The sequence below is a fragment of the Rhineura floridana genome, chromosome 8, assembly GCF_030035675.1.
Source record: "Rhineura floridana isolate rRhiFlo1 chromosome 8, rRhiFlo1.hap2, whole genome shotgun sequence".
Lineage (NCBI taxonomy): Eukaryota > Metazoa > Chordata > Lepidosauria > Squamata > Rhineuridae > Rhineura > Rhineura floridana.
In genome coordinates, this window is record NC_084487.1 from 8,844,768 (window position 1) to 8,870,637 (window position 25,870).

The 25,870-nt window shown below is 43.4% G+C and overlaps 1 protein-coding gene across 1 annotated transcript in view; it reads right to left on the reverse strand.

Annotated features, from left to right (window-relative positions):
- The window catches only part of MKLN1 (muskelin 1), a 138,720-nt gene that overhangs the window by 112,203 nt on the left and 647 nt on the right, over positions 1–25,870 (reverse strand). Inside the window, exons 2-4 of the mRNA XM_061638104.1 lie at positions 7,488–7,557; positions 4,330–4,472; positions 2,550–2,638 (exon numbers count right to left, since the gene is read on the reverse strand). Coding sequence (XP_061494088.1) covers positions 2,550–2,638; positions 4,330–4,472; positions 7,488–7,557 — 302 coding nt within the window. The remainder of the gene's footprint in view (positions 1–2,549; positions 2,639–4,329; positions 4,473–7,487; positions 7,558–25,870) is intronic.

Sequence of the window (25,870 nt, forward strand, 5' to 3'; positions counted from 1 at the left end):
GGGCACTACAGTGGGTTTACTGCCTGGCCCCTGCCCTGTGGGGCCTTGGTCCTTGAGGTTATAAGCTGTCCCGGGCACAAGGTCCTGAGCCTGCTCCTCCTGTCCCATGTATCTAGCCCTGTTGGAGGGCTGACTGGCGGGTCCCTTATGAGAGGGGCTGGACTTGCCCTAGGTTGAACTGAGTGTGCAAGAGACGAGCCAGGCTGTTCAGCCGTCTCCTGTTCTTAGAGGTCATGAGGAGAGGCTATGGGAAGGTTGCCTGGCCCTTGTCCTCTGTGGCGAGTCTCTTTTTTGCCCGCTGTCTCGCTAGAGAAGAAGGCATCAAAGGGAAGGGAAAAAGAAGGCCAGTGGGTCCCGAGGTTGTGATCTATAGAAGTTTGTTCTGCCTGGTACCGCAAACTGGCGTGGCATGGGACGCTTCACAACCTGGGTGATGGCGGAGACATGCTCTGCCCAGTACCGCAATTGGTATGGGGTGGTAGCATAACATCTGAATGCCGGCCAAAGTTTGCTCTACCCAGTACCGCGACTGGTAAGGAGTGGTAGTATAGCATCTGAAAACTGGCCAAGGCTTGCTCTGCCCAGTACCGCGATTGGTATGGGTTGGGAGCTTGACATGCGAGTGCCAGTCGAGGTTTTGCTCTGCCCAGTACTGCCATTGGTATGGGGTGGAAGCGTAGTATCCAAGGTATGCCTAGCACGCCATGTTTTATCTTAAATTCATTTATTTATACCCCCTAATATAATATCCTTTTATTAATATTTTTATTTACTTTTATTTTATTTATTTATTTATTATACTTTTTTACCAGGAGGAGGCGCCGTAGGAACTGAGTGACTTAAAATTCTATTTTATTTCCCTTTCCTTTTTTTTTTTCTTTCCCCCAACCAGGAGGGGGCGCTGGAGGAAACTGAAACAACTACGTGGAGAGTGGTTGCGGCTGTCCCACCAGCCAGCTGATCGCCGGAGGCTCAAGCAGCGGCAGCGATTGGGGAGAAAAAGCGCCACGAGAGAAGAAGGGAGACCGAGCGGGCAGCGTTGGGCACATTGGCCTGGATAGAAATGGCAGGAGCCAGCTGCGTCAGACCCTGCCGGCCCGCAGAAAACAAGCTGGCGATGGCTGCAGCCGCAAAAAGCACAACCCCGCCGTGTTGTACTAGCAGGGCTGCGATGGACCCGCTGAACAGCTGGTCGCCAGGGGTCCGTGCTGGATACAAGCAGCAGGAGCCACAAGGGCAGAACAAACAGGCTGCAGTGGGACCGGCTGCGTTGGATCCTGCCGGCCAGTGGTGGCTGTGGCCGCAGTAGCAAAAACCCCACCACGTGTCGCCGCTGCTCTGCCCCGATATGGTCACAGAGAACAAGTAAGGAGGGGAGCCTCCGAGGAGCTAAATTCAGGGGCCCCCCTTGCGCAGCCCCAACAAAGGCTGAGACGCACTCGCGACCACGTAGCCTCAGCGGGGCCAGACAAAAAATGCTGCCCGTTCGCGCCAAAAAATACCCTTTAAAAACTTAAGGTACCACAAAACAGGTAAAAAAGGGGGCAAGACAACAAAAAGGGGGGGAAGGAAGTTTCGGCCCCGTCGCCCTGGACAAAAAAGGACAAAAGGAAAATCAGGGAATTTTATTTAAAAAATCGGTAAGAACTCACGTGGAGAGTAGTTCTGATGCGTCTGCCTTGGACCAGGACAGGAAATGAACTGGGGTCTGCAAGCCAGTGACGCCCCCTCAGACTGCAAACGTCAGCGCATTTCCTGTCCTTGGACCAGACGACAGACTACTACCCACGTGATGGACTGGCATCCAGGGAAAATGTGATAATGGCCCTTAGCTCAGACTGACCCTATTTTTTACAAGATCAGACAAGTTATCAAGGTCAGACAACCTATAACTGGTTATTAACCATGATAGTTACGCAGAATCTCCAGTTCAGCGGCAGAGCACCTATGGCTACAGAAGCCATCTCCTTCATGCCTTGCTTATGAGCTTCCGAGAGGCATCTGGGAGGCCACTGGAGGAGGCAGGATGCTGGACTTGACAAGACCGTCCATTTCAATAGCTTGGCTCTTCTTATGTGCCAGGGTCCCAATTCCCAGTTGTGGCTCTAGTTATTTAGAGATAGGGTCAACATACTTTGCACACTGAGGCACTATAATGACTTTGCATGCTGAGCCCTGCTAATAGTGTCTCCTCCCACCCCTTCAGTAATTGTCAGCAAGATGCTCTCAGCCAATACCACACTCAAGACAGAGGAATGCTCCGAGACAAGTCCCAAACTGATGGCGAGCTTGTAGACTGAAACTAGCACTTCTCAATTACTTTGTCAAGACTACAGAAATCAAGCACAAGCCCCGGAATTTGCTCCTGACCAAAGGGGATGCCATATTCTGCGCTTGCTGCAGATTCCTCCAAACCAAGAGGGCATTACAGTTGCAAAGCATCAAGGTTACAAAAAAGCTTTTATAACTTTATACCATCACTGGATGAGCAATCAGCCTGAGCAGAGACTAGAAAACTAGTAACATGAATGCTTGAAAAACATATTTACCTATCTTAATAAATCGACACGGGAACATCTGCTCATCAATCTTATGCTTCAAGGTGAATGTTTCTTTATTATAGTCATTCTTTAAGCCACTGTGGAAAGAAAAAAACAAGGTTAATAAAACTTCCCACTGTTTTTATGCCTAACTAGCAGAGCTTGGAAAAGTTACTTTTTTGAACTACAGCTCCCATCAGCCCCAGCCAGCATGGCCACTGGATTGGGCTGATGGGACTTGTAGTTCAAAAAAGTAACTTTTCCAAGCTCTGCTAACTAGCAGATACATTTTATATCACTTCTGATTCATAAGTAGACATTGATGAGACATGCTGCTATGCACATACTACTGGCATCCCCAGAAAATATTTGTAGCGGGGAATAAGGACCCAGGAAACCAATGATTATGCCCTCTAATCACCGCCACTTACTTTTTTTTGTCAGTCAGGGACACCTACACCCATATACCCAATCACTCACCTCCTCTTTGGAGGCTTTGTTCTGTGGTATCATGGGAGGTTAACAAGGGTCAGGGACATCTCTTTTGTGACAGGTAGGTACAACAGAGATTTCAAGATGCCGTGGCATTTAAAGCCAAGTTGCACCATACACTAGATCAGGTTGAAGAAGTGACGAAGTTTCATATTTAAGTCAGCAGCCAGATCCCACTATGTCCCTCCTTACAGAGGACATCCAGCTTACTATCTTTATAAATGTGAAGGAAGCACACAAATTAATGTCTACTCTCAAAAAGCAAGCAAAGCCCACAAGGCACAGAAAGGTTTAAGAATATTTTGAAAAAGTGTACACTTGAGCAACACATGTTTTAACGGGAGAGAAGAATGCTACAAGGCAACACACACACCGGCAGGGCCTCGCCTTTCAGCAGATGCTGTTTCTTTTTAGTGGTGTCCTGTCCTAGATTTGGAACTCCCTCCCTATGAAGACTCACCTGGCTTCTTCCCTTTTAAGTTCTTCCTGGGCAGACTATTAGGTCCCATCAAGCTTTTGAGCGAGCACACAGTTACCTTCCACCAAGGAGGAGTTGTTTCTAAGCATGCAGTTTGTTAGCTCTGCTCAGCTGCTGTACTTGCATGCTAAATTTTATTATCTTTGAGTCACTTTGTGGGTCTTTTTTTTAAATGGAAAAACACAGTATTTGTTTGAATACAGCACAGCAGTATTTGTTTGAAGAAAAACAGGAGAGTAAGGAGGAGCCTAGAACAGAGGCAGTGATCCAGTGCAAGTAATCCAAGATGGGCAGCTAAACTAAAATGGAGAATGAACAAAGAAGAGATCTGAATACGGCCAAGAGCCACAAAGGAAGGAAGGATGAAGTCCACATTTTGAAATAACCAGCCAAATGTTTGGCTTCTAGTATTGCAATGTGCCAAGGAACCTTGCTTAGGGTAACAGATTTGGCCTTGCCAGGGCACGGCTCTGATGGAGTTAGTTTCCTTTTCCAGAATTGGAACAGCAACATGAGAGAATCAGAGGCTTTTCCACATAAACCAAAAAGAGCTTGATTCAGCTGGAGAAGAGTATGGCTGGCTCACCCTACCATCACCACAAGGGATCTGGGCACATAGACATGGCTCCACTCCTATGGTGCCGTTCTTGTCACCAACATTGACTGGGGGGGAAATGAAACATAAGCCAGGCAGAAGTTGTGGCCTGAAGGCAGGGTTCTTCACTAAAGCGCATCTCATGGCTGACTTTATTCAACGTTATTAGTCCCACAATGAAACACATAAAAGCATGCCCAAAGACATTTGAATATCCTCCTTACCTAGATAGCAAATCTGTCATGTTTTCTTCATTCATCCCACCAAAAACTTTAAACTTCTTTAAATTACAGACATGGGTCTTCTCATATTTTCCAAATGTGATGCTCTGGACTATGGCAGGTCTTTCGAGTTTCAAGATCAGATACTAGGGGGAGAAAAAGAATACATGTGTCCCTTTGTTCTTGAAGTTAGTCACATAAAGCAGTGGCAGGCGGTGCCCACTGGGACAGGTGGGGCATAAAGCAGAGAGGCAAATAGCAATCAGAGACAAAGCCAATGACAGGGAGAGCCAACTCATTCTAGTTTAGTCCCCATCTTCCTCCTCCCTGCTGAGTTTCACACCGGCAACACCAAGGAGGGAGCTGAAGGCCAGGGCCTTTCCATGGGCTGGTTGCAAGTAAGAAGGCAGGCAGGTGGTGCTTCATTGAGGGCAGACTGGTAGGGCAATGCCCCATTTGCCCTAACAGACCAACCTCCCATGCAATAAATAAATAAATGCAATAAATAAATCAATAAATGCCCAAGCACTCACTGGAACCCTAAAACAAGTAGCACATAAGCAGAATTTGTTAAACAGGTGGGAAAATTCTGTTCTGTATTGCTTCTAGCCACAGTAATTTATTTATTTATTTATTTAAGACATTTCTATATTGCTTAACCATTAGACAATGTACACAGAAATAAACATTCAGAAAATAGATAATAAGTCGTCATAAACCAAACACTACCTTGCAACGCTTTCTGGAACAAGGAAGTCTTAGTCATGCACCTGAAGTGCAGCGAGGAGAAAGTTCCAGAGGGTTGGGTCCACAGCACTGAATGCACGGCTTCTAGTCGTTGCGGACCATGCATCTGAGCCATGGGGGACCACCAACAGAGACTCTCCCAAAGGTCTCAGTGATCAGGCCAGAATATAAGAGATCAGGTAGTCCTTAAGATATCCTGGACCCAAGCTGTTAAGGGCCTTCAAAATTAATACAAGAATCCTGAACTTGGAGCAGTAACATATGGGCAGTCAGTGCAAGCTTTTAAGCACCAGATTTATGTGCTGACGGTTGTCTGTCCACAGCATGTGAACCAGCTGGAACTTTCAAATCAGACGCTGAAGTTACCAATGCAGCCAGGCTATCCCCAACAAAAAGAAACTGAGAGGAGGGTCTTTTGGTATGTTCCATGCACAAAACTGGTCTTGGAATGGAGCACACATGTAGCAAAGAGATGCAGGCCAGACAATCTTGGCTTACTGTTGAGAACATTTTTGTGGCATACACCAGCCTTTGCCTACCTGTGCCCTGCAGATGTTTTGAACTATCCCAGCTGGCTGGGACCGATGGGAGTGGAAGAGCGTCTGGAGAGCACCAGGCAGGCAAAGGCCAGTATATACATCTCCAAACTCTCTATCATTATTGTTACAGTCAGTGACGAGCATAAGGGAAAAGGAAAGGAAAACGCATAGAACATAAAACTATTGGGGGGGGCGAATTATCCCAATATACACAAAGGTAGGATACAATAAAACAGGATAAAATAAAATAAGGTTGTTAAAAACAAAAACATTGTAGAATAAAATTATGTTCTGTTATATTAAAACATGATATTATAAAATAGAGTTGTCAAAGATACCTCCAAACATATTTCACGCATTATATCTTTAGGCATAAATGTCGGTGTAGCTCCTTTCATGGGGGTTTTTAAGCGGGAAATTTCTGTCTTCTGTGGACTGTTATTACGAAAATGTGAATCAGCCTTGAACTAAAATGTTGATAAATCTATCATACTGTAAACTTTGTATTGTACTGTACTGACTATATTTATTATTGTATTTTATCGTGTTTTATTGTTCACCGCCTAGAGTGGCCATTGGCCAGATAGGCGGCTTATAAATTAAAGTTTATTATTATTATTATTATTAAATTTCACTGGTGACTGGGCCTGAAGACCACCTGGAACAGTGAAGCACCAAATCCACTCCAGGCAATACTAACACAAAATTGCCTTATACTCTCAAGATCTATCATTATCACACTGCTGAATATCACAAAAAGGCATTCCTGCCAAGAGGAGCTGTTAACGACCATCTGGTAAGACACATGGAAGAAACGTAGAATGTGATTACTTAAGCTAGTTATTTTTAGCTGCAATACCAGCTTTAGAAAAAGCCTAACTTCAAAGATGCATTTTATTCAAAATTACTGCTAAAAATAAACAGGCCAGAATTCTGCCAACAGCTTAGGTGTCACACACATTAAGATCAGTGCTTCCCCAGGAACTGCACTAGTTTTTCACAGGTGGCAAAGTGATCAATTTTATTCCCAAGAATATTAAAGTTGGCTTGCACTATTTCATCCGCCATTGCGCCTTTAATCCCATTACCATGCCTTCCCCTGCCCCCCACGAAAAGTTAAAGATGAAGCAGTAACTGGTAGACAAGACAACTGAAGAAGTCCCAAGAAGCTGCCTAAAGAAGGTAGGTTATGCTAGTACCTAGGAATCAGATTTGTTTTACAGCATAGTGTTTTACCTGCTTGGTTTCTTAATTGTAAGTAGGAGAGGCCCTTTCACAGCAAGCCTAGGTTACATCTGATTCCTAGCTTACTTCTTCACCAACAGCACCCCCACCAACAGGATAAGTTGAGCCTTGTCAGTCTTCCTTCAGGTCCACCCCCCAGTGATTGCAATAAAAGATACAGAGGGGGACTACAACATGGTAGATGAGAAATGCCTATCCTTGCCAAAGTTGCAGAGGACCATGAATTTCATAATGTGTTCTCATCCCTAAAACTGCTCCTTTCCAGTGTGTTGATACTTACCAAAAATACAAACATTTTTGTGTATTTTCCAACAGTGTTATGAAGGGTTGTGTTACCACTCTTGCTTCTCCAAGGGATCCCTCAACATTCTGGTTCTTCCTACTGTACCCAGGGTCTCAGGGCAGAGCACCAAGACTTCATCATAAGAACCGAGAACACACACAGAACCATTCAGGATTTTTTAAATAGAAACACGAACTTAACCCTACCCTCTGAAAATCAATCCAGACAGAATGGTCTTGCAATACAGCACAATTTATTCAGATTAATAGTAGTACATACTTAGAATTTTGGTGATGATAATGATAATCCAGAGGTTTAATACACCAAAAGAAAATGCAAGTACTTACCTGGGGAGGGTAGTTGCTTTCAGAAGACCACCGTGAAGACTGATCATTGGGCTTGTCTACTAAAATATTCCTAAAAAAACCACACAAACAGAGGTGCACAGCATTTTATTAGTTTCCAATATCCCATTCCAAAAACAGCAGAGCTATTATATAGAAAGACAGTTTGCCTGCTCTATGTTTCCACTACTCTGTATTAGAGGTAACTCCTTCCATGAGCCCAGTCTGAATGCACACTTTTCAACCCAATGCCATTTTTTTCTTTCCCTAAATAAATCCCCATCCTGACCAGATTCTCCTGACTTCCAACACAGGCTTCAGATCCACCCATAGCAAAGTAGAAAAAACTGCCCCTTCTTCCAGTGATAAGGTAGATACCAGTTTTCCCAGCTTTACAGCTTCTTCAGCCCAAGAGCAGAAATTTATAAATGGGGGAGAGGGGAGGGAATGAAAGGCATTCCAGATGAACTCACAACCAGCTGGTTGCTGTTTCAAGGGGAAGCAGCAGCTCGTTCCATCCACAATGCCCATCTGAAGACAAACTATACTCTCTGAGGCTACTTGTAGGCAGCTGCGAATGGTGGAATGCTTCATCTGGAAGACTCCATCTTTGCCCTCTTCCCATTAAAGGCCATGGGACATGTGTTGTTATGTGCCTTCAAGTTAATTACGACTTATGGCGACCCTATGAATCAGCAACCTCCAATAGCATCTGTTATAAACCACCTTGTTCAGATCTTGTAATTTCAGGTCTGTGGCTTCCTTTATGGAATCAATCCATCTCTTCTTTGGTCTTCCTTTTTTTCTACTCCCTTCTGTTTTTCCCAGCATTATTGTCTTTTCTAGTGAATCTTGTCTTCTCATGATGTGTCCAAAGTATGATAACCTCAGTTTCATCATTTTAGCTTCTAGTGATAGTTCTGGTTTAATTTGTTCTGACACCCAGTTATTTGTCTTTTTTGCAGTCCATGGTATATGCAAAGCTCTCCTCCAACACCACATTTCAAAAGAGTTGATTTTTCTCTTATCAGCTTTTTTCACTGTCCAACTTTCCCACCCATACAAAGAGATCGGAAATACCGTGGTCTGAATGATCCTGACTTTAGTGTTCAGTGATACCTCTTTGCATTTGAGGACCTTTTCTAGCTCTCTCATAGCTGCCCTCCCCAGTCCTAGCCTTCTTCTGATTTCTTGACTATTGTCTCCATTTTGGTTAATGACTGCTGAGGTATTGATAATCCTTGACAAGTTCAATGAATAGGGTTTTCATGGTAAGCCGCTCACTGTGTGGGTGATCTTTAGCTGGCTACTATACTGTAAATCACTTCAGGCTGCCCCATGGGAAACGATTAATAAATAAAATAAATCATATCCTTGTCCTATAGCAAGGGTGGAGCACCAGCCCAAGGGCTGCATTCCTTTGTGGAAGGAAGGTCACCACACATGTGAAGAACCACCCACAAAAATGTGACGTCACAGTGTGCTGCTTCAGGGTGTCCACAGTTGGGCGAAATGGACTGCCTTCAAGTCAATCCTGACTTATGGCGACCCTGTGAAGAGGGTTTTCATGGTAAGCGGTATTCAGAGGGGGTTTACCATTGCCTTCCTCTGAGGCTGAGAGGCAGTGACTGGCCCAAGGTGAGCTTCATGGCTATGTGGGGATTTGAACCCTAGTCTCCCAGGTCGTAGTCCAACACCTTAACCATTATACCACACTGGCTTCTACTAAAAAAAATAAATGTTTTGAACTAATTCATGAAAGGGTTTTTAATTGTTTAATGTAAAATGGGAAGCCTCAGGCCGGGGGGAAATGCAGCCCTCCAGGTCTCGCTATCTGGCCTTCGAGACTCTCCCAGGCCATATGTCCCCCAGCCCCACACCCCCTCCCCAGGCCACACCACTTACTGGCCTTCCTTCACACCCTCCTTGAGTGTTTTTCCCTGTCTAGTATGAACTCCGATGATGCCTCTGGCTTGCCTGGATGAAGAATTGAGGAGATATACAAGTGTGTGTAGAAACTAGGTTACTGTTCAAAAGTAAATGTCACATTTGTTGTTCCACCCACTTTCGCCTTTGGCCCCACCCACCACTGGCATGTGGGCCCCCAGGAGGTTGTCTAGAAGGGAATGCAGCCCTTGGGCTGGCAAAGGTTCCCCACTCCTGGATTAATATTAGTGAATAATCAGCTAAACCTGGGGTAGCCAATGTGGTGCCCTCCAGATGTTGTTGGACGCCAGCTCCCATGAGCCCTTGATAGCATGGGCAATGGTCAGGGATGATGGGAGTTATAGCCCAGTCGCATCTGGAGGGCACCAGGTTGGCTACCTTTGAACTAAAGACTACGGCCCTAAATGTTACTAAGACCCACCAAAAGAAATAAAGATACTTCACTGTCCATTCTCTCAGGTTGGGTACCTGGCAATCTACAACACTGGATACCAAGATTTGTGGGTCTGTACAAGTGACTCAGTGGCTAGCCTTGGAAACTCTAATTTTGTGTCCAGCCACACACCCATGGTAGACATTTTGTGGCCGGTGCCCCAAGCCCACTCTCAAAATTTGAAATGTGCCCTCTAGTCCTAAAAGGTTGTTGACCCTTGCTATAAAGTCTAGGGTAGGTAATATTAGCTCAGTCTCACATATATACCAGTTCGAACTGCTTCAGGGAAAGGACTTTGTGCAATAAACACAAATGAGCACGTGTCCACCTGCAAGGAAGCACAGCCTGAGCCTCTCCAAGCTGCCAACTATGCCATGCAGTGTCCGGGGTCCACTGCCCATATAGGTCACTGCTATAAAAGGGTAAGAAGAGCGTGAGAAGCAACTGGCCAAGCAGATGCTGGAGCATGCACGCATGCACGCACGCACACAAACCACTGATATATAACTATTTCAACATGTTTTACACATGTTGCTACCAACACCAGGGCTTCAGATATAGGGCAGATTACAAACAACCAAGATAAAAAGGGACAATCAACAAAGTATTATATGAACTGCAGCTAAGCAACAGAAGTGGATGAAGCTTATCTTGTTTGCAAGAGATTTTGAGCTCTTGGCCAGGTGCTTCCTTCAACCTAAGCAGAAGGGTTTTCGGGAAGGTCCACACACAATAAAAATATATTTCGGAGATAATTGTCTAGGCAGAACATTTGCATCTACAACAGAAGTCTAAATCAGCATAACAAAGAAAGCATCTTATTTTTAAAAAAACCCAAGCAATGTTAAATTGGCTCTTAGGCTTCTTATAGAGTACTTTCATGATGCTCAAAGCACTGCTGTTAGTTTTATGGAACATTGTACAGATTGCCTTAATTCTGGTATCTGCATGGAAGCCAGAGAATTTGATTGCTTTGTTGTTATGTGCCTTCAAGTCGATTACGACTTATGGCGACCCTATGAATCAGTGACCTCCAATCGCATCCCTGGGCTCCTGCTGGGAGGAAGGGCGGGACATAAATCCAATAATAAATAAATAAATAATAAACCACCCTGTTCAGATCTTATAAGTTCAGGTAACTCATCTTTATTTTTTTTTAATGATCAGAACTCTTTCAAAAAGATCTACTCCCCTTTCAGTCAGCTTCAAAAAAAATACCACACACTAATTATAAAGAGGCTGTTCAGCAATTAAAAACTGAAACATGGACATAACAGTTACGAGTTGTTGGTTTTTAGTGAGCTTTTTTGTAAGAAATGAAGACAGACATAGCAAAAAATACTAGAGGGTCCCAAACAGCGATCCGTGGAATCACGGGGAGGGGGGGAGGAGTCTACTTAAAGGTTGTGGGTCAGTACGTGTCTGTACATGGCCCTGACACTTGAACTATTTTTCTGACCACAGACTAACTTCACAAAACCTTGCTCCCAAAAAAGCAGAGGCACATCCATTGAATTAGAAAGGCAAGATTATCGTAATTAAAATGAGAGTTGTGGTTTGATTTGTAGAACAAAAAACCTGATCCACCTGCCAAGACCCCTCAGCAATTTGTAAGTGGTCTGAGGGGCAGGGGGGAGTTTGAAAACTGCTGCTGTGTAGCACAAGGAGAGTTGCTTTGCTCGACTGTGGTATAGCTGCGTTTGGAATAGCAGCAGTAGTAGTAGTTTATTTAGATACCACTTTTTGGCCAAAAGGCCCCCAGAGTGGTGAACAAAATATCATAAAACATATTACAAAAAAGAGTACATAAGAAATAACCAGTAAAAATATACAGTAACAATACAATGAAACAAAAACAATGCAAATACGATGCAACAAGAACAATTCAACAAAAACAAAGGAAAAAAGGAAAGGGAATACTGTGTACTGTTCTGGTTGTCACAAATTTCTCAGAAAAAAGGTTTAGTTTAAAACTTGTACCCCACTGTTCTTCAAAAAGGCAACAAAAGCGGCTTACAAATTTAAAAACAAGAACAAAGGAAAAGGTGCAGGAAAGGGAAGCAAGAAGACTGAAGGGTTGTAGCGCCATCCCTACAAGGAAGGGCTAAAGCTGTCAGAATGTTGGCTGATGGGAGTTGTAGACACAGCCATATGGAGGACGTCAGGATGGGGCAGGCTGCGCAAAAGTATTTGGGGCTTCTGAGTTTATAAATCTTTCCCATGTCTTCTTTCCAAGTCTAAGGTTATGAATGGTGTCTAGAGCTGACACCAAAATTGAGGGACAGCCAATAAAATTAAGAGTAGATTCATTGTGATTCAGGACAGACAAAGAAAGGATTTCTACAAGCAAGGCATAGTTAAGCTATGGAATTCACTCCCACAAGAGGCAGTGACGGCCCCCAACTTGGATGGCTTTAAAAGAAGATTAGACAAATTCATGGAGGAGATGATTATCAACGGCTAGTGGTCATGATGGCTATGCTCTGCAACCATAGTCAGAGGCAGGATGCTTCTGAAAACCAGTTGCCGGAAGCCACAGGAGGGGAGAGTGCTCTTACACTCAGGTCCTGCTTGTGTGCTTCCCATGGACATCTGGGTGGCCCCTTTGAGAACAGGATGCTGGATTAGATGGTCCACTGGCCTGATCCAGCAGGCTCTTCTTAGGTTCTTAAATTTAACTAATTTTCTGCCATAGAATGTGATGATACCCAGTAGCTTACATGCCCTTCATGGAGCAGAGGACTATCAACATGAGAGGCTAAATGGAACCTCCATGTTCAGAGGCAGTATACCTCCAAATCCCGAATACTGAAGACAGAAGAAGGCAGTTGTCTTCATGCCCTGATGTGAGGCTGGCTCAAAGAGGTTTCTGTCTGTTGTAAACCAAACACAGGTTTAGGATGGAGGATACCTGGCTTGTTAAAGGGAAAGTATCTTGGTACTACAGTCAACCATAAGCTGCACATCAGCCAACAGAATAATGTGGCTGCAAAAAAGGCTAATGTAATTTTAGGCTGCACTAACAGAACCACAGTCTCGAAGTCAGAAGAAGCAACAGATCCACTTATATGGAAAACAAGTCTTATGAACATACATAAAAAAGGGGGGGGACATGACAGCACTCACACCCAAAGAGCTATCACACAGAAGGGGCTAAAGACTTGTTCTCTGCTGCCCCAGAGGATAGGACTAGATCTGCTTAGGTTAACAGAAGGGTAGATTTTGGCTGAAGAGTAGAAGATACTTCTTGACCATGAGAACAGATGGACAATGGAACCAATTACCTAGAGAGGTGGTTGGGCTCTCCCTCCCTGGAGGTTTTCAAGCACCACTCCCACCCCTTCCAGTGATATCACCTGATGACTACCTTGTCAGGTTATTCACATTCATTTTATAAAGCAGTAGACTTCCTACAAAAGACATGTATGATCAGTAGGTTATCTGTACTTTTAGAAACCATTTTATCTTATTCAGAAGTAACTTCTCCTTAAGCTACTTTTGGATCTCTGGCAAAAGGGTGTTGTTACCAAGTTATTAGCTATGCTTCTGTTTCCACAGCAAAACAGTGTTCTTTTGATGCTACGCTTCCAGAAACCAGGTAGTGTTTGTTCTTAAAACAAAAAACAAAATCCAGTATGTTCTCTAAGGCTGCAATCCTATGTACTTTTTCTTGAGAACTCCCACTCTGTTCAGGGGGCTTACATCTGAGTAAACATGCACAGGATGAGTCAGACATACAACTGAGCATGACTGGGGGAGGATGATGTTGGGGTTTTGTTTTTGTTTTTAAAAAAGGTAAACTTCAAGAATAAGAAGAGGAAGGATCTGCATTTTCATCATGAGAAAAAATTAGGAAGAGAAAAATCAAGATATTAATAGCAGGCTATAATTCCCATCAGCCAATATGGCACAGTATGGTACAACCTTTGGATGTGGGAAGCCCCAATTCAAATTTTTCCTCAACTGTAAAAGATCACAGGGTGTCCTTGGCAAGTTACATCTCCTCGTCTAATCTACCTTGAGAGTTTTTATCAAGGATAAAGTAGGATTATTATTTAAACAAATGAAAAGCACAAGATGATCCAGGAACAACTGCAACTCCCAGTGCCAAGTAGAGAACTGTCAACGCGTTCATATTTAATGCTATGAAAAGAAAGAACCACTGAGGCCTCTAAATTGCTAGAAAATAAGCTTTTCACCATTTATTCTGAAGACGCAGCTGAAGAAAACAGCATCGCTGCAATTTTCTTACTTTTTAAACACACGATAATATTTGGAGAGGAGACAAGAAACTGAATTGGTTGAGGAGGCATTGAAGAAACAAATCTTGTCCTTTGAAAATCTTGAATGGTGTGATCAAACATAATCGATTAGAATGTTTAAATCATTAAGATCTTCAATATATAAAAGGTCCAAAGAAACAAATCTTCCCTATTTATATGGAGACACCAACAGCTGTGTGTTAGGAAACCTACAATTTTCAGGAAATAAATGCATTCTGCCGCAGCTCATATTTGCTTCTTTTAATCTCGTATATACCGAGGGTATAGCACTTAAGTTATTAGTAATATATAATGACATCTGCAGTACTTTCAGAAAAAGAAAAGGGGTGGCTCCTTGGAGCATTGGTGAAAACAGCTATCAAAATCAGCCTTCCAACTAAGGTAAGGCCATGCTTGCAGTTGGAGTTTCCTTGTCTTATAGCTCCTGGCAAAGAGTCATCACCCTAAATTCTAGCAAAATCTACACAGACACATAGAAGACGGTCACTAACATTTAGATATATCATCTAGCAGTTGCCATATTCTTGCTGTGGTATTACACAGTACCTACCATCTCGTGCCCTGGTCTTTGGCCAACACTACTAGGGCACCCTACGACGCTGGTTATCAAGTGGTAGGTAGTGGATTCGCTACTGGGCTGTAGCCTAATTGACAATGGGTCACAACGGCAGCACTACCACTATAAAAATATACAGTAAAAAAATAAGAATTGGGTCCCCAAACGTTGGTTTGGATTGAAGGAGGGTTTCCAGATCTGAAAAAGTTGAGATCTACTACCCAACAATATAAAAGGATTAAGTTGTTCTGCATTGAGTCAGACCATTGATCTGTCTAATCCAGTATTGTCGGCTCTGACAGACAGCAACTCTCTGTAATCTTAGGCAGTGAGAGGTCTTTTCCTGCCCTCATCTGTGCAATTTTTTCACTGGAAATGCAAGGGATTGAACCAGGGATGTTATGCACGCAGAGCATGTGCTCACCCATGCAAACATGTGCCCTGTTAAATGTTATGTTATAAACTTTCTTTCTCTTCCTTAAGAAAGCTCAAGATAGTTGACAAAGGGGCCCACAAGATCCCATGGAAACTCCCATTTAAACACTGACCAAGCTGAGACCTGCTCAACTTTTAATACATCGACAGATACACTGATGAAGGAAATCCATGTGCTTTTCTTTCACATTTAAATTTGCAAGAAAAAGGACAAGACTAAACAAACTCATCTCCCTGCCTCAGAAGTAAAAGCCTGTTGGTTCTTGAGCTGTTTCATGTATATCGCGCAAAAACCTGCCCAAAATTTAAAAAAGCAAGATGCAATTACACGTGAAGAAAAATGCACCCTTTATCCAACTCACTAGTCTAACTTAAATTATTATATATGAACCCAGTTTACCTGAAAGAGCGCCTCCACCGCCACCAATTATGCCGCCCGCCTAGATCAGCCACGCAAGGCCTTCTCTCAATCCCGCCAACCAAAATAGTTAGGTTGGTGGGTACTAGGGAGAGAGCCTTTTCTGTGGTGGCCCCCACTCTCTGGAACTCCCTCCCGTTCGACTTTCGACATGCCCCTTCCCTGGATGTATTCCGCAAGGCCCTGAAGACGTGGCTATTCCAACAGGCCTTTGAGGTCCCTGGGATGGGTTAATCTTCTTGATTTTGTCGTCTATCATATGCTGCTAATATAATTGTTATAAATGTATTGATGACTGTCCAGTATTTTCTTTTACCTATTGAGATTAATGTGACTGCATTTGATATTATTGTATTTTATCCCATTTTAATGTACGTCGCCTACAGTGGCTAATTGCCAGATAGGCGACACACACATTAAATATTATTATTTTTTATTATTATTATTAACCGTCAGAGCCTTCGCTTTTGAAGCTTAATATTTCCAAAAGACAATTTCAGCCGTGCAACCTACACTGATCAGCTAAACCCCAACTGCCAGTTCCCGACCCCACAAAATTTATTTTCCTCTGTAAGGGCATGAAGGCAGACTTTACTGTGTACAGTTTTACAGGTTTTCCGACTGGCTTTGTACAAACGGTAAAAGAAAAGGGGAGCATTGAAAAACAGGCAAGAGCTAAGGAAATGTACCAACGCTCACTTGCACGTTACATTTCAGCAAGTGCCTGGTCTCTCTCTCATTCACCTCCCTCTTCTTTCTGCCTTTGCTAGGCAGACACTTTTCCCCAGCATGAGAGCAGCTTGTAGGAAAGAGCAGCCAAACCATTAAGAATACTGTAATCCAATGCCTTGACCATATACTTACAAGAATTACAGTGAGGCACGCTGGAACGCTGTGCTTGGAACTCTTGAGAAAGAAAAGCTAAGGAACCCCTCTAGCTACACAGAAGCTGTAGAGATGCTACAGACCGCAGGAAACGGCGGCTAGCACAGGCTAACAGTAGACCATGCGTTCCCAAAACCATGGTCGGGGCAGTCGTACCAGTGGTCCACAAGCTTTGTTCAGGTGGTCTGCAGTGTCCACGTTAAATATCCATACTAATTTGTTATTGTATTTTATTGCTTCTTTTTTTCTGATATTTAGAAAATTTCTTGATTGCTTTATAGTCAAAGAATCTCAAAGTGGCATGCAGAAAATCAAATGCAACAGAACAGAATTTCACAACACTGTACTAGGCAGAAGTCCAGTTCCATACAAAAAAATATCACGCACAAAACAAAAATCAAGTACAATATTATATCGTATTTTATTACAATTTGAATTTCATAGAATCCAAATTGTAATACAACACAATACAGTTAAAGCAGCAATAAAACTACAATGAAAAATCAGACAGCATTTAGCACAGCATCTAGCACGGCGCATTACAGTGACCCTAACAGGCAGAAAAATCATTAACTAGTCCACAAAGACCCTCACTAATTTCCAAGAGGACCTGGGGGGGGGGGGGGGGGAGTTTGGGAACCACTATAACGGATAATGGACCTGAATTGCAGATGCCTCCGTTCATGAAGCTCCATAGGTAGCAACTTACCCAAAGTGCCCTCTCAGCCTAATCTACTACCTCAACCTTGCAACGTTTTTGCAAGGATAAATATACTGTCCTGTGCTCCATTTATAAAGGTGTAAGGTACTGTACAAATAAAAAGTTCTTGAGCTTCCACTGCTCCTAATGTATTGACTGAGATTATTTTATTACAGTAGGGCCCCGCTTCTTGGTGCCCTGCTTTTCAGTGTTCTGTTAATACGGCACCAGCGGGGCAATCAGTTGGGGGGTGAGCTGGAGCTCCCCACGCTCCAGCTGATCCCGCCAGAGGAGGGGAAGATCAGCTGTAGAGCGCTACAGCTGATCTCCTCCTCTGCTGGCACGATCAGACTCCCGCACTCCAGCTGATCTTCTCCTCCAGTGTGATCAGTGGGTTAGGTTCCAGACCCCCGCGCTACAGCTGATCCGCTTTTCGGCAAGGGTCTGGAACCTAACCTGCCGTATGGGTGGGGCCCTACTGTACACATATTTGTCTATCCATACTAGAAGTATGAGGGTAAATGACTAGAAATTGAAAATGAAATGGCAATGGACTGCCTTCAAGTCGATTCGGTCTTATGGCGACCTCATGAATAGGATTTTCATGGTAAGCAGTATTCAGAGGGGGTTTACCATTGCCTCCCTCTGAGGCTGAGAGGCAGTGACTGGCCCAAGGTCATCCAGTGAGCTTCATGGTTGTGTGGGGATTCGAACCCTAGTCTCCCAGGTTGTAGTCCAACACTCTAACCACTACACTACACTGGCTCTCAGATTACAGAGCGGTAAATGACAGGGAGAAACATTCTATGAACAAGCTCACAAATGACCATTCTCAGGAATGTGGCCACAGATTTAGGGACAACTGAAGCCTTCAGAGTTCCAGATTTTGCAATTCGTGAGCACAGTGCTGCAAAGATGAAAAAAGTAAAACCAAGAAAATTTGGGGGGGAAACACCTCTTTGATCCAGCCTGTTGCTCCTTCACATGGAAGAGGACTATTTATTATTATTTATTAGATTTGTTAGTCGCCTGTTAGCCAAAGGTCTCCAAGCGACTTACAACACTGTTAAAAACAAAAATAAATACATCATACTATTAAAAAAACCACAGCTATACAGCCACAGGAAGCTTTGGCCACATTTGTTGTTGTTATATGCCTTCAAGTCGATTATGATTTATGGTGACCCTATGAATCAGCGACCTCCAATAGCATCTGTCAGGAACCACCCTGCCCAAGTTCTTGTAAGTTCATGTCTCTGGCTTCCTTTATGGAATCAATCCATCTCTTGCTTGGTTTGGCCACATACTAATAACAAAACAACATTATCTCAGTCTATCAAATGCCTGGGGGAAAAGGCAAGTTTTGCCTGAAGCCGAAAGATGTAAATGAAGGCGACAGGTGGACCTCACTGGTGAGCGCATTCCACAGATAGGGAGCCACAACTGAAAAGGCCCTCTCTCTTGTCACCAGTAGTATTTTGCTGGTTCTTACTGACATAACCACCCCTTAGGGGTTTCAAGTCTTTTATCGCTATCTCCTTTTGTATTATAAGCAAAGTGTGTTTTCCAGAAAATTTTAAATGTGATTTTTTTCCAGAAAATTATCCTATGCAAATTCAGGTAAATTAGAGTAATTTCCATCCGAAATGTTTCTTACGCCCTAGAGAGTGATCTAATTTAGCACATTTATTTAACTTGTATTTAGTAAACAAAGCTAAAAACTCTGAAATTGCCAAGCTTGTGTAATATTTATTTGCAATTGGCATTCATTCATCATTACTAATGAACTTATGAAACTGAACGTTTTACACAGAAGAATAAAGCAATGGATTTTTTCCCACCCCAAATCACTGAAGCAAACTAAATGTTCACAGGCCACCTGCACAAACTATAATCCACATACCCAGTGCCTAAACTCCATTGCTTGGAATTTAACACAAGTATAGGTTTCACTTTTGACTGCAATTTCTCAGCACTCAAGGGAGATATTACATTGTAGAGCTTAACATTTTTTCCTGTTCTCCTTGAGAGTAGGTGTGGGGATCAAGCTGAACCAGACACATAGAACTGCACCCTGAAAACTGTACATCACCTTTCATTCCAAAATCCATTTTCATGGCCAAAATTGCATTAATGTGGTTGCAACTTCCCTCACTTTCCCCAGAAAAAGGGTGCAGAGATGATGGAGAAAAATATGGTTGATGTGAGGAAAATACTAAATGTGGACTGCAGAGGTAGACAGTACTAGCAAGTTTAGCTTTCATATCACTCTAAGTACAGCAGCAATGCATTCTGAGGTAACCAATAACTGCACTTCCAATATACTAGTAGGTATCCCCCAGAACTTCACCACCATAAATACACACAAACCTGAAAACCAAACACAGTGGTGCAAGGCCAGAAGGATCGCGTACAGTCAATTTCTATGAAATTTCTCAACAAAGCATGTCCCTGCAGAACCAAGTTAACTCTGTGTGAGCTGCAAGTGCTGGAAGAATTAAGTGACATCTCTGAAGGGTACCTTCCACTATTCCTACGTTTCTGTTTCAAAATTCTGCCTCAGTCTCATACTGTTAGCACTTTACATTTGCCATTTAAAAGCTAATATTTTCCTGCAGACTAAGTAACAAGACACCTTGTTTTTATTTGTCCTGTTTGTGCTCGAGTTGCATCCCAAACCACCACTCTCAAAGGGAGATCATTACTGCACTCCGCTGGGTATCTCATTGTCTGCTCCATGCAATTGTGCATTTGTCAATAACCTTCAAGAAACATGACGTCACAGCTGATAAAAGATTGATGGAAGAAAAGCACTGAAGCTCAGTAACGATTTACTGACATTAAACATGATGATAGTTCCTCTAAAAGTAGAGAGAGTCCTGAAAAGCAAATTCCAAATGCACAGTCATGCAACACGAGTCTGGAAAAACAAAGAAGGCAACCACAATCAGGCATAAGCCAAGCTATGAATGAGCATTTTGACTATGCACACAGCCCCATCATTCCTCCCTTCATGCCAGTCTGCAAACAAATCACAATATCTTCCATTAACTATAGCTTCCCATTTCATCTGAACTAGGAAACTAGGGTTAACAGCTTTAGAACAAGACAGAGTGTTAAACCATGGTTTGGTGTTACTTGTTATAACCCTAGTTTTCCAGTTGAGAGAAGTAGGAAACTACATAATGGAAGACCTTCTGATTGGGGGGGGGATGCTTGCTTACTAGTCAAAGAGGTTGCATGCACGGCCAGAGTATTTATTCATTTATATCTCAACTTATTAAGTTATCTGAAGTTTCAGTCTTTAGGTGGCGCTTTCCAAAAAGAAGAGAGAAAGGGTTGTAGCTCAGTGGCAGAGCATCTGCCTGGCACACAGAAGATCACCTGGCCAACATCTCCAGGTAGGGCTCAGAGAGACTCCCTGTCTGAAACCCTGAAGAACCGCTGTCAATCAGTGTAGACAATACTGAGCTAAATGGACCAATGGTCTAACTCAATAGAAAGCAGCTTTCTATGTTTCTCTGTTCTAGTGTGGACAGCAGTCATGGAGGGATGAGTAAGTTGTCACTCTCTGTCTTCCAGTTGAATGTCTCTTGACAGGGCAGACCAAGAGAACACTATCGCTGGACAGCAGAGTATTCAACTACTTAGACATTTCAAAGAGGAAATGAGAGCAGCCCTATTATCAGAAACTGCCCATCTGCCTCTAGGAGAGACACTTGATGCTGAGAAGTACGGAGACACTGATTGATCACCAGCATCCCACGCCACAGAGCCCTCAACAGAAAGGGCTAGCCACATATTAGTCCCAGCTGTATAGTCTGTGCAACAGCTTTCCAGAGGCTCTGAAGTTATCTCCCTCAGTGGCAGGTACTTCTTGCATATTGTCTGCAATTCCATTTTAAATTAACAACACAGTGTTGATGTGCATATACTCCCCAAAAAGTAGCCCAACCAAACATAAAGAAGGAGAAACTTTTACAGATACAAGCAAGTTCAAGGGCTTATTTTGTCCCAGGGAAAATCCCATACACGTGGAGTACAGAGTTCACTCTCAACAGTAAACATCAAGTAAGCAAACACTTGCAATACATGGGTGCACAAGTCCAAGTTCATTTTAGAGTCCAAAAGAAAAGGGCGAATTAAGGTCACAGGAAACTAGGGCTGTGTTCAACTAAGTCCTACTGAGAGTAGACCCACTGAAATTAATGAACCTAAGGACTAGCACTGAATACCACCCCAAGTTCTGTACTCTTACTAGCTCATGTGCACACATGCACACACACAGCCACAGCTCAATGGTAAAAAGAAGGCACAATAATCACTCTTACCCAGTCCCAAACTATGTCTGATATGAACTAGCGTGTTAAACTTATCCATTTAGAAGCCCCCTTTTTTGACACCACTTTCCTTGCTTGAACACCTGTAAATGAACACTGTTAGTAAATGTTAACAGAGACACTGAGACTAGACACAAACCTTTCTGTTGATAACTGATCACCCACAGGCTGCACCAGAGTCACGCAAAGACCACATGCATTGAACTCGCTCCAAGTATTAGATAACTTCATTTCCCAAATACCCAACCAGCTGCCTCGGTCAGACACTCAGCTTCCGAGGCATCCATTCGTCCCATTCTGACAGCCAATACCTTCCCACTTGTCAGCCCTGCACAGAGCTAACCCCGCTCTTCCATAACTCCTGCTTAAACCTCTGCACACATTCAGCTACTGAAGATCCCCAAACTTGACTAACCCACCTTTAACTTCAGCCCTCCATCTTCCACTATTCAAGAACCTAAACCTTATCCTTGCTCCATTACAGTCTGCCCACCCTCTGCCTCATCCTAGGCTCCTTTCTCCTACAGGTGCTATCAAGTATTTGTATGTCAATACAAGTATACATGCTGCTTTAACAGAGTAGCACAAGGCAGAGGCAGGAGCCTACTCCAACCAGCTTAAAATATGTATTTAGACCTGGAGGGCTGGGGGGAGGGAGAGAGAAACGGCCAGGGATAACTAACCAGGAGAATGGGGAAGAACAGGCAACAAAAGTAAAAGTAAGTATCAGTGAAACAGACTGCCCTGAAAGATGGCAGACTCTCCTTTATTAAAGATCAAGCATAGGCTGGATGGCCACCTGTCAGGGATGCTGCAGGAGTAGTTTCCTGCACTGGTAGGAGGTCGGCCTCAATGACCTCTGAGAGTTCTTCCATCTCTATGATTCTAACAGGAACTGTTTTTCCTTAATCCAAGCTGTAAATTGTTTTATGCTATTTCTGTTAAAAGGAAGTTTCGGGAGGTAGAGTTGATGTCTTATTTGTTGTTGATTCTAATTATTATCTATTTAATTTCTAATATTGTTTTCTTGGAAGTCGCCAAGGGAACATTGATGGGTGGTTACATGACTCCAAATAAATACACATATCTACTTAGGTTTTATTCTAGTCGGAGATGAACCCTAAAGGGCTATACACATTTTATACCTAATATTTCCATTCACCACCCAATTTGTTCTAACCAGTAATGTGGAGTGAAAAATTTTCAAGACTTTTATTTTTCCATGAAAAACTTTCCATTCCATAAATTCACTTTAACAAAATGAATGGATGCTAAGTGTAATACAAGTCAAGTTCAGCAGTTTCAACATTTTTAGCTTTGTTTAAAATTTCAAGTAAAATAAACATGTTAAATTTGTTCACTCTCTAGGGAATGAGAACATTTTCTGATGCAAACTGATTTTTTTCTGATGCTAATCAGAAAAAATCAAAATTTTCTGGAAAGCCCGCATCACTGGTTCTAACTCTACCAATCCCTCTTCCACCTTTGCCATAGCAATCGACATCCCTTCATTTCCTATAACCCTATAAAATCTCTCAGGCTTTAACTCTACACACTCCCTGCTTACTCTGATTCTGTCTTGCAGTCCTTGCTCCTCTCATAGCTCTTTCACTTTTGCCAGAATTGCCTCTCCTTACTTCCAAAGCATCTGCTCCCAGTGGAACTTCGCATATCAGCAAATCCATGTTTGCCATCATAATGGAAATTGCAAGGATGAGCTGGGGAAATGCCTTGCATGAAACAAGAGAAGGGAGGGAGGGGAGTTTAATCCCTTTGGCACATGTTAATCCTTGCCTGCAAATGCCCCTCTCAAAGGTCAGTTTCCCCCTCACACCCCGGCTGGGCTGTTTTCAGAGTCCAGTTTTAGTGGAAACGATTTAAAAACATCCTGGGTTAGCATTTATCGACAAGAGTCAGCAGGGGGAGGGTTAAGCAACCTTCTGCCACCATCACCACCAGTTGTTCCCTAAAAAGTGCCCCTCCTCCTGCTCTTACATTTGTCTTACAAAGGAAACATGGGGTTAGGAACCCTGTGTTTGCCTCACAATCTAATCCCACCCTTCATGTCAACTTGGAAGCAAGAAAACATGGACTTCAAGGCAGACCAGCCTTGAGCAATGTACACTCGCAAACGTTCTGGCGAGACCAGTCATGCTGAGCATAACAAAAGCATTAAGACAATCCTTTCCAAAGCAATCACTATGTTTAGAGAATTGGTGTTTGCAGAAATTCAAAAATTAGGTTGCTTTTAAAGTCATATTTCCAAATTATTGAAACCCATCCTGGGACCTCTGGGTGAAGGACAGGTAATAAATGATGATGCTAATAATAATAATAATTTCATGAATGCTACAAGGGAAGTTGGGCATCTGTGATGTGCTCCTCAGATAATCTAGCTGCAGCAAGGTGCAAAGTTTGTGCAGTAGCACAGAGGACCTTCAAGGACACAGAGCATTAGCCCATTCCTACCAGTCCATGCTTTCTTTTTGACTCTCCTTCTCTCCACACCCCCTTAACAATTCTTCATAGCTTCCATTGCTATACCATGTTAGGCAGATGTTCTGCTGTACATACAGCCTTTCTTCTGTCTACATAAATTCTCCCAGCCCCTTTCACACTGCCCACCTACTCTCACGACACGTTTTCCGCATCTCTGCTGCTCTCCACAGCTATTCTGAACAGGTTCACTCCCCCTTGCACCCCCTCACACCAGGCACCAACCCACCACCATCCTTCTCAACTCCCCAGCGCACCACTGTGCTTCTTGTCTGCCCCAACCTTAATTTCAATGCACACATTTCAAAGGAACAAACAGGTCACATGTACTGTAGAGGGGGAAGGAGGGAAGAGAACTCACACAATCACTGAAAGTGCTGTGGCACTATTAACACATTTACTGAAACATCAGTCGCATGGCATAAGCAGGACCACACTCCATCAGATACACAAAGTTTGCGGGGGGAGGGGTTCTCTGCTACAATAGCTTAGGCCCAAATAACTGGTAACTTTCAGAAACAAAATGTCACAAGAGGATTCCAGGGATGGATCACTCTCACACACAAACAGCTTGCTCCCTTTCCACCCCAGCCATGCTTTCCTTAAGAGATGCACCTCATGGTACCCGGCAGAACTAAACACAGCTTTGGCCAGTGATAGAATAATGGAAGGAAAGGGTAGGTGGGAGGGGGGTCCTTAATTAAATCTACAAGCCTGGTGCCTTGACTCTAATCACAGGCCTGCAGCAGAGTTTTTCCAAATGCTTGAACTGGGGGCAGGGGAGGTAAGGAAGCTCTTAATGAAATTCTTATGCCCAACTCCCTAATTTCCCCCAAATTTAATATATGTGTTTTACTAAAATATTTCTAACCTGCTCTTCTAATGTAACAATGTCATAAAAACATTGTCTAATAAAATTAAAAATTAAAAACTACCAGAATAAAAAGGTCTTCAATAACCAGCGGAACCCAGGGGGGGGGCGATCACACTTCACAGGCAAGATGTTCCATAACCTGGGTGCCACCACTAAGAAGTCCTTCTCTCTAATGTCCCAATCATCATGCATACTTTTTTAAAAAAATCTTTTAACAAATTGGGAAGGGCATAGCTCAGTGGCAGAACATCTGCTCTGCATGCTAAAGGTCCTAGGTTCAATCCCTGGCATCTCCAGGTAGGAATGGGAAAGTGTACTTGTCTGAAACCTAAAAATTGCTGCCAGTCAATGTAGATAATACTGAGCCAGATAGACCAATGGTCTGATTCAGTATAAGGCAGCTTCCTGTGTTTCCATGCAGAGACTGCAATTTGGTAGAGCATCTGCTTTGCCCGCAGACAGTCCCAGGTAGGGCTGGGAAAGCCTCCCTCCTTGAAACCCTGGATAGCCTCTACTAGTCAGTACTGAGGCAGAGGAGTCCATGCTCCCACTTGGTATAAAGCAGCTTCCTGTGTTCCTATCACAAAATGGAAAGAGGGCAACCCCCCACATGCCAAATCTCCTAACATCGAGGCTTGCCTCCTTTGACCTATGCCCGTTCACTCTCTAAACCCCACAAAACCTAACAGGCACACACACCCCTGCTTCCTATACACACACACACACACTCACGTTCCCAAAACTGCTTTCGCTCTGCCTTCTCTCCAATAACCCACCAAAAAAAACTATTACATTGCCCCTTCCCCCCACTTCAACTGCCTGACCTCCGATGACCCCCAAAAAACTATTATATTGCTCCTCCCCAAACATTTTCACTCTGCCTGATCTCTGATCATTTTCCTCCCCCAAAAAACCCTACTATATTGCCCCCTCCCCAAACGCTCCCACTCTGCCCGTCCTCGGTTAGCCCCCCCTAAGTCCTCAGGCAGCCCCCCAAAACCTCTTGCATTGCCTCCTTC